The sequence below is a fragment of the Phaseolus vulgaris genome, chromosome 3, assembly GCF_000499845.2.
Source record: "Phaseolus vulgaris cultivar G19833 chromosome 3, P. vulgaris v2.0, whole genome shotgun sequence".
Taxonomy (NCBI): domain Eukaryota; kingdom Viridiplantae; phylum Streptophyta; class Magnoliopsida; order Fabales; family Fabaceae; genus Phaseolus; species Phaseolus vulgaris.
This window is the reverse complement of record NC_023757.2, coordinates 28,980,752-28,990,684: the sequence shown is the minus strand read 5'-3', so window position 1 is coordinate 28,990,684 and position 9,933 is coordinate 28,980,752. Positions and strand designations below refer to the sequence as shown.

At 33.2% G+C, this 9,933-nt stretch overlaps 1 protein-coding gene across 4 annotated transcripts; it reads left to right on the top strand.

Moving 5' to 3' along the window:
* The first annotated feature begins 1,725 nt into the window (after positions 1-1,725).
* Positions 1,726-9,723, top strand: LOC137807007 (aldehyde dehydrogenase 22A1). Of its 4 annotated transcripts, none has more exons than XM_068607419.1 (15): positions 1,726-1,799; positions 1,913-2,367; positions 2,465-2,508; positions 2,636-2,740; positions 3,982-4,109; positions 4,350-4,472; positions 4,752-4,905; positions 5,412-5,515; positions 5,603-5,681; positions 5,826-5,921; positions 6,047-6,184; positions 6,906-7,121; positions 7,506-7,697; positions 8,811-8,954; positions 9,294-9,723. In XM_068607419.1, the coding sequence occupies exons 2-15, from the start codon at positions 2,256-2,258 to the stop codon at positions 9,450-9,452; spliced, it is 1,794 nt and encodes a 597-aa protein (XP_068463520.1). In that variant the 5' UTR covers positions 1,726-1,799; positions 1,913-2,255; the 3' UTR covers positions 9,453-9,723. The 4 variants fall into 4 exon arrangements, with proteins under 4 accessions (XP_068463520.1, XP_068463518.1, XP_068463519.1 ...); XM_068607417.1 differs by having other exon boundaries at positions 1,728-1,799; positions 1,909-2,367; XM_068607418.1 differs by having other exon boundaries at positions 1,752-1,794; positions 1,909-2,367.
* The last annotated feature ends 210 nt before the right edge of the window (positions 9,724-9,933 follow it).

Genomic DNA, 9,933 nt, shown 5'->3' with positions numbered 1-9,933 from the left:
CTCAAACTTGTTCTTAGCCCTGTTTTCGCTCAAGCGAAGAAAATTCTCACTTAATCGAAAAAAATTTCTTGCTCAAGCGAAAACAACACTAACAAAATCAACCATTGGCCCAATTTTTGCTAAAGCTAAAATATTTTCGTTGAAGTGAACCCATTCTCGCTTAAGCTAAAATATTCTTGCTCGTGCTAAAAAAACTTTTCATTCTTGTCTTTTCTTTTTGTCTCTTCAATGAATTGGATTAGACTATGTATGGATGTTTTTATAAATGTAAAATGAATATTAATTTGTATATTAAATTAATTTGTGAAGTGTTTTAAATGATATGTATTGTATGAGAATGATGAAATTTGTGTGGAATTGAGGTTATACATTTGAGATAGCGAATGAATTGTTGTTTGATTTGTGTATGAAGTATTGATTCCTATGTTGTAACAAATATCTTCTAGCTTCACTAATAGTTTACATCACATAGACTAAGACCTCAGGCATCGAGAAGCTGACGAGGTAGTTAATTACACATTGTGACCCACTATAGAAACACAATATTAAATGTGTTGAACATACCCTGATTATTTCTCTTAGGTTTATTTGTAAATCTAAGTATTGTGTATTAATAAATGATATGTTAGTTTTTGGTAGGGTCTACTTAATATGAGTCTTTCGGAAGACATTAGTTGAGATTCCGCCTATTAAATATCCTTGATATATAAATCCATGTGTGATTTATATGGTTATTGAATATTCTTGATGTATAAATTCATGTGTGATCTATATGAATATTGAATGATTTTTACGTATATATCCATATGTAGTTTATATGGTTGTTGTATATTGCTATTAGAACAAAATTGAATTATTGTACATAAATTTTGTATATCTATGTTTGATTGAAAAAATGAATTATTTATAAATTATTAGTATAATTGATTTTATTTACTTATATTTTGTAAGTTAGAAATTTATTTCAACTTACTATTGCATATGTTTGTTTGTATTATGAATATTTTCAAGAGCAACATCTAAAAAGATAAAAAAAATTATTTTTTATCCTTTATTTATACTTATTAATGTGTATATTTAAGTTTATATTTTGACCATAAATTGTGTGCATGATCTTTAATAGGTTTACAATATAGTGTGAAAGCTATTTTTGAAGTGTTATAAATGTCACATTTAAATTGTTTATGCTAATTTGAAAAAATAAGTGTACCGAAGTTCATTATCTTTGTTTATCTCATGTTCTACTTACTTAAATATTATATAGTCATTTTTAGATGAATTTTCCTTTCACATTAGAGACCAACTGAGAGCTCGTTACGTGAGGAACATCCAGTTCCCACCAAGTTGCACTTTCAAATCATTTTCGGTAAAAACAACTACATTAAGTAATTTCTTTTATAAAATTTAAAAATAGAATAATATTTTAAAAAAAATGAAAAAATTAAAGTATTCAATGATAATGGAATGCAATGAACTATTAATAACTTTTTATAAGAAATAACTCATTAAGTAGAACAGTTTCTTATAAGAAAAAACTTACATAAGGTAATATGTGGTATAATTTGTGTCATACTTTAATTTAAATTAGAGCTTTATTTACCAATTTATATTTTATATAATATCATTAAAGATTTATTCTCGGATCAAATAAATTTATAATAATAATAATAATAATAATAATAATAATAATAATAATTTAAGAGAAAAAGACAGTTTGGTACTGATAAGTTCAGAGTTGATTCATCCAGCACAGCCACGCGGGTCCTGGGATCGAGAGAGACAGGGAATTTGTTGGTTAGGTCTCTTCTTAACCTCATTTTACTAAAAATATTACAAGATACCTACTATTTATTTTCTTTTTCTATTTTTTTTCCTGGATTTAATTTAATCGCTCCTTCCTTGAGAAAGGAAGATAAAGAATGCAGAGAGAGATGATGGAGGAGACCCAGCAGAGAAGTAAAGTACATTAATAACGACAAGACGCATCACGCTACGAATGGAATCTGGTTTCCTTTTCCCTCATTTCGTGCCATTTGCTCATAAAGATCGTTATCGTTAATATCAATGTCATCGTCACCATCTTCACAACGCTTACACTTTCACTGACTGACTGAGTGAGAGCGCTGTCCTGTAAAAACACTCTGCACAATCTTCAAGTTAGTGAGCATCGATCCAACTCCAAGCCCTAGGTGTTGCTGGTTTTCATCCGATTGAATCTGCGAATTTCCATTTCGTATTGAATTTCCAAATTTCCAATGGCGTTTTGGTGGCCATTGCTCGTTTTAGCCTTAGCTTACGGTATCTGTAGGTTCCTTCTCATGCTCATTCCTCCTAAGGTTCCTTCCATCGACGTTGACACTTCCGATGGTACTCTATCACTATATCTATCTATCTATCTATCTATCTATCTATACATTCATACATACGATGTTGTGTTGTGACGCTGAAATTGTGATAATTGCAGTACTGGACGATGGAAACCTGATGCAGGAGAATAGTTTCATATATGTGAGTCTCTCTCTCTCTGCTTTGGTACACATTGTATATGATGGAAAGAATCTTGCTAATTGTTGCATGGTAAAGTATTGCGTTTATTTTTCACAATCGCTGGGATTTGTCGTTGTTTCAAATCCAGGTACCTCCGAGGGGAACGTCGCAGCAATCAGGGAAGATAGTTCAGTGCTATGAGCCAGCAACTATGAAATATTTGGGATACGTTCCTGCATTGACGCATGATGAGGTCAGTGAGTATTTGTCTATATTGCCGAAGCTCGTAATCGTTTGATAAGGAACTATGAAGCACCAATAGTTTAGTTTGCTTAAAGTATTTGTATCCATAACGTATCCTATATTGATATTGATACTCCTGGATACTTGACCAATACACATATGTGAAGTATCCAAGCCTTTAACAGCATATGTGAAGCATACAAGTCTTTTAACAAAAGTTATGAAAATCCACTTTAGTTGTATATGAAATATAGAAGCATGTGCAGTAATAAAAATCATCATTGTCCCTTGATGAACCAAAATATTAGAAATTTGTCCTCTTTAGGAATGATTTCAAGAAAGGAATGAGATTGATACTGTTCCTATATGTAGACAATACGAAGTGATTAACGATGACAATGATTCAAACTTTTTGTTTAGTTTAGTGTTGTCCTGGAAGTATGTTCCTAATTTGAACTTGCATAATTGCAATTATATATTTATTATGTATTATGAGTTATATATGTGTGTGTGTATTGCGTTGCAGTACTGATATACACATCTTATCTCATCATAGACTTGGAAGAACATTTAGTTTTCAATTCAAGCAATCTTCCATTTAAAGTGGTGCAAACTGGTTTCAAGCACAGTCGAAATCTACTAGGACATCATTTCCATGCAAGAAATATGCTAGTTGTGCTGAAGAAAATCTGTCTGATCATATATTCTGCCTTCTGGATAAAATTTTATACTAAACTAGAGCAGCGCTGGAGTGCGTGTGCAATAATGACAGCACGGTCCAAAAAGAATATTTCTTCTTTACAATAATATTTACCAGAATATTAACACCATTTGAGTGGGAAGCCGAATTGTTGGTGATTGGCATTAGCACATCGTTGGTCAGTTTTAATGTGATTGCTGATTGTTCATTTTGTTGTCTAGTTGAGGTACAAGTTTTATGTTATTCCTTTTATATCTTTGTTGTCACAAATTTTCCTGATGTTGACATATTTTGTTTCCATTCATTTTTTTCTTGTTTATGAATGTTTGCACTTGTTTTAAAAATGATTTACCATTAGCATTCATATTGGTCATTATACATATGGAAACATTAATGACAAGGCATCCAGATCAACTAAGATGACAATATTGATGTGAATACCAGTTATTGCAGAGCATGCACCTTCAAATATGGTTCCTAGTTTTTAAGTAAATTTTTTGCAAGTAAAACATTGCCAGATTAACTATAACTGATTTTGCATTAATGGATAGGTCAAGGATCGAGTGGCAAAAGTAAGGAAGGCACAGAAAATGTGGGCAAAGTCCAGCTTCAAGCAAAGACGCTTATTTTTGCGTATACTTTTGAAGTATATAATTAAACATCAAGCACTTATATGCGAGTAAGAGCTCTTGTTTTTCCATGGTTGTGGGGGAAATTTTATATTCTATTTACACTGCTTGGAACCTTTTGTGGTATAAACTTCTGTATCACTTTTGTGACATTTTAGGAAATATATGAATCTTTCGTAACCATACACTGTTTTTATTATCGTAATCTTAATTCATTTTGTAGTAGATGTACATGGTGGTCATTGCATAAGAATGTTGATAACATACTCTAGTTTATGTTCTTTCATTAGAATATCTTCCCGAGATACTGGAAAGACAATGGTAGATGCCTCTTTAGGAGAAATAATGACAACTTGTGAGAAGATCAATTGGCTACTGTCAGAGGGTGAGCAGTGGTTAAAGCCTGAATATCGGTACCTTCTTTTGCCAGTAGTTAACTTGTTTCTTTCCTTAAACTGATAATCATGTATTATCTGTCTCATTATATTTTCGGTTCTCCCTGTGCCTTTCTTACACCAAAATTAAGCCTTATAACTTATAAGACATCCATTGTTTTATAAAAAAAAGTGATAATTTCTTCCTTATACATTCATTTAATATCTCTACTATATAATAGAAAATTATCTAAAGTCACTTCCACAATCACTTTCTTTTTTTTTTCTCCAGCGTTTGATAAATAAAAATCTTTGTAGGTCTTCCGGGAGATCAATGCTCCATAAAAGAGCTAAAGTAGAGTTTCATCCCCTTGGTGTTATTGGCGCAATTGTTTCATGGAATTATCCTTTCCACAATATTTTTAATCCTATGCTGGCGGCAATTTTTTCTGGAAATGGTATTGTTATTAAGGTATAAACTATATTGTTATCTACCTATCCACAATTATTCTTCATGCTGTGTGTGTACTATGTTGTTTTATACATTGCTTACATTTGTACTTAATGGCAATTAGGTTATATTCCTTGGTAAAAATATATTAAAAAATGAAAATATCTTGCATTGTGCAATACTCACTCTTGAGATATAAAACTTATGATGAACGTGCACCTAATAACCATTTAAAAGATTGATATAGTTTCTGCTAATAAAATTAATCTGAATTTCAGCACAAGGCTATTGCACTATCTATGCATTATCTATGCACAAGTTTAGGGTTTAATATGGGCTGTGCACTATCTATGCATTAAGCCCGAAAAGGCTATTGCACAAGGATCATGCTAGAGTCAGAGACACGAAACCATTTTTGAGCTTCCGCCTACTACTCTCTTGAGCTTTCAGGAGAATGGGTATTTAACTGTATAAATCGCTTTTATGTTTTTTCAATTTGACTGAAAATTATATGCTTCTCATTGTAGATATCAGAACATGCAAGTTGGTCTGGATGCTTTTACTTCCGGATCATCCAATCAGCCCTAGCTGCCATAGGAGCTCCAGAGGACCTTGTTGAGGTGATAACAGGGTATGGCCATTTGTCTTATCATTCTTTTTTCCTTTCTGTTCTTTGGTTGTTTTTATCATCCATGGCACTGATTGGACCTTCTTCCAGGTTTGCTGAAACAGGAGAAGCATTAGTATCTTCTGTTGATAAAGTCATATTTGTTGGATCGCCTGGTGTTGGTAAGATGGTATGATTCTTCTGGTCAGTTGAATGTGTTCTCACCTAGAATTGTGTCATAATTTATTACTTCAATCATTCCATTCATTGTTTATGATGGCATCCTATTTCACATGAATTGTGCTATGTTAATACGCTTTGGCTTTTTATGCAGATAATGAACAATGCTGCCAACACACTTATACCAGTGACACTGGAGCTTGGTGGGAAAGATGCATTTATTGTCTGTGAAGATGTTGATCTAGATCATGTATGAATAATTTCTACCTGTTCAGATTCCCCAAAGCTTGGATGTGATTATTAATCATAAAAGCTTCATGAGATCTCCATTCTTGAGTACCTTAGTTTTAACAGGCTTTGATTGGCTGAATATAGGTCGCACAAATTGCTGTCAGGGCTGTTCTTCAGTCAAGTGGACAGAACTGTGCTGGGGCAGAGCGATTATATGTCCACAGGGAAATTTATTCTTCTTTTGTCAGTAAAGTCACTAAAATTGTGAAGTCTGTTACAGCTGTAAGTGTTTTTAATAAAAGGTCGTTGATAAAATAATTCTTTACTCTCTGTAACTTTCACAATGGGCTTCTGACGCATAAAATCATTTATGTTTGCACCTCATTGCCACTAGTTTGCTCTTATCAGAAATCTATCATAGTGTTTATACATCTGCTGTTTCTGTTCTCGTTCATTGCCAAAAACTATGAGAAATAGTCATCTATTTGATTCAGAATACATTGCATTTGTCCTCTATTTTTTGTTGAACTTCTGCATGTCTTTTGTTTCTCCCATTTCTCCTCTTCTTTATCAGTACAACCCCAAGCATCCATTTGATGCATAAACCTTCGAAAAAAAATGTTAGCATTATGTGTGTGTTCTGTGTATTTGGAACTCTTCAAAATAAATTGTATCTGTGAATTGTTGATGTATAGCAATGAAATAGAATTTTTAGTGATGAACAAATTAAATTTAAATAGCATCACTGGCATACTCCAATTCTCTTCTGAGATGATATTTTCCCTTGAAAGAGAAAGTGCTGAAATCTGGATTTCATGATTATATACTGTTTGAGAGTAGCGGCAAAAGAATTAGAAATTTATGTTCATTCAGAGTGCTTTAACATTCCTCAATAAAATAAGAGCTTGGTGCTAATTGGTTATTGAGGAATATTCTGTTGTAGAAGTAGAGTATAAAGAAGTCAATATTTTTATTTAATTTGTTCGTTATTGATTTCTTACAGGGCCCACCGCTTGCTGGAAAGTATGATATGGGAGCTTTATGCATGCATGAGCATTCTGAAAAACTTGATGGCCTATTAAATGATGCTATAGACAAAGGAGCCGAGATTGTTGCCCGTGGGAGTCTTGGAAATATAGGTGAAGACGCAGTTGATCAATATTTTCCCCCTACTGTGATTGTGAATGTGAACCACTCAATGAGATTGATGCAAGAAGAGGTAACGAAACTGGCCATCTTTTCTACTTCACATTGGCACGATTTTCATCATCTAATTACAGTCAGTTACTCCAATTTTTTTTTTTTCACAATTACACTGGTTTTGCTACATAATACTATATTAGTGCAACTCAATGACAATGTGAGCCATCAAGTACAAGAAGCGTTATTACTATTGTTGTATCTAATTGCTAGAATTACTGATTAGGTACCCATACATTCCATACCTAGACTGCAACCATTTGAGATTTTATTAAATTTAGGTACTCATCCCGTAATATGCATGCATCGCATTTACACATTTACATTCAAGAATTCCCCTTCTATATTGTCTCCTTCAGCAACTGCTTACCAAATTCATCGGTGAAATTCATTGCTTAACTAGGTATTTGGACCAATCATGCCGATAATGAAATTCAGCTCTGATGAGGAGGTTGTCAAGCTTGCAAATGACTCAAAGTATGGGCTCGGCTGTGCTGTTTTCTCAGGCAATCAGAGTCGTGCGAGAGAGATAGCTTCCCAGATACATGCTGGGGTAGCTGCAGTTAATGATTTTGCATCAACATACATGTGTCAGGTAAATTTCTGCAATGATATGATTTATCTTGTCTATGTTGCTTATTAACTTCTAGTTTAGTATGTGTTGATCTCGTGATCATTCAACAAGTAGGCTGACTGCACAATTTCTCTGATCATGAGAATTATATTAGAGAAGCTCTGGCAAATATTATTAAGCCACTTATTTAGGTTAGGAGAGATAGATTACTGTGCAAGTGTGTGCTAAGAAGATGAAAAAATAAGCTACACCTGAGGGCTAACAAGGAAGTTAGTATAAGCAAGGTTTGAAATGGTTGATTCATACAATTAGGCTCAACAACCTAGTACTGGATTTTAGTTCAAAAGGTAAGAACATAAAAAGGCAGAGAAATTTCACAGGCGTGTTAATCAGCTTATCACTTTATATTATGAGAAAATAATATGTATTTGCTGTTGCAAAATTTCCTGTTACATCCATTTTGTTATGACCTACTTGTGTAGGAAATAACGTGTGTGGCATCATGTGTAGTTTCGAATCATGTAAAGATACATGTTTAAGAGAAGGATATGCCATTTTTATTTGGGAAAATTGTGTTTTTAGTTTCAATACCTTTTGGTTAAATGTGGTCAAGGTCCTTATACTTTCATATAGATGAATCTGGTTCTCAAACTTAAAAATAACATGTGAATTTAGTCTTCTCTCCAAGAATTCATCATGTTTTTTGAAGTTAAGAAGGATTAAACTTGATTTTTTTTTTTAGTTTGAGAACCAAGTTCATCATTATGCGAGTAGAAGGATCAACTTTTAACTTTTGCCAATTACCCCTTCAAGTTCTAATTTTGGCAATTTACCCATTTGAACTTTAAACAACCAGCAAGTAACTGTTTTTATTCCCAAAATTTAAATTAAAATGATAGCCCTAAAACTTCCGTATTTTGCTTCTATATTGGAAGTATTTGGTTTGCAAAGAAGATGTATAAACACAATAACATGTTTGATATTAAAAATGCAAAGGAAGATTGATAAATAAAGTTAATAAATTACAAATGATTACCTGGTGGAAAATAGAAATCGAAAGTGGATAACCTGTTTAACTCAGCCTAGGTTATCATTCAATTTTCACTGAAGTAATTATGCATTATAATTTTGCAGTCCCTTCCATTTGGGGGTGTGAAACACAGTGGATTTGGACGATTTGGTGGTGTAGAAGGTTTGCGAGCTTGTTGTCTTGTTAAAGCAGTTGTTGAAGATAGATGGTGGCCATTTGTTAAAACCAAGATACCTAAGCCTATTCAGGTGAGTCAGGAACACTTTTTGTCATAACATACTACTATCTCCTTTCCGTATCTTTAGATGTTGAAGGTTAATGCTCACAGATTAAGAAATATTTAATGGAAGCAAATAGCTAAATATCCCATTAAATAGTAATAAATTATATTACAAATTCGTAATCTCAACTATTGTACAGTATAATTGAGAAAAAAAATTAATAATTAGACTCATATTGTAAAACATCAATTGTTTGTGATAAAAAAGAAAAGGAAGGCGGCTAAAACATCTAAATATATGGAAATGAGGTAGTATTTGTTACTTTACTGTGAATAGAAACTTTAATGGGCCTTTTGTCTGTCACAGTATCCCCTTGCAGAGAATGGCTTCGAATTTCAGGAGTCACTTGTTGAAGCGCTTTATGGTCTTGGCGTAAGGGATCGTTTGCGAGCATTAGTAAACGTTATAAAAATGCTTACTGAGCAGAATTCTAGTGGCAGCAGCAATAAGAGAAGAAATGACTGATTGTCAGGTCGGGTAACGTGCTACATTGCTGATATTCTCATACTGAAACCCTGATGATGCTATTGGTTGTGAAAGAAGAAATGAACAATTGGATGGTTGCTCTTGCTTCTCAGATTTATCTCTCTAACTAGAATTTTTGTACATCTGTATACTGTTCTGTTCCCTCTTTTTGTTGAGCTTTATTTTTAAATGCTCCCCCACCCCGCTTCCCAAATCAAACTTATCTTTCTCTTTGTTCTTATCAAAGAAGTCGTCTAAAAATTACCCATGATTAGAGCCCCCATTTAAGCTTGTTGTTTTTGTCTTTCTTTTCAAATGTTAAAGGAGATTTAAACTCAAACTATTTAGTTGGGTTATCTGAATTGTAGGAGACATCTTAGTGTGATTTCGAACTACATAGTTGTCTAGTTTTGAGCCCGACAAGTGAATGAACTATGGGATGAAGGTTAGCCTAAAGGCCTCAAACCTCAGTGTTCACAAT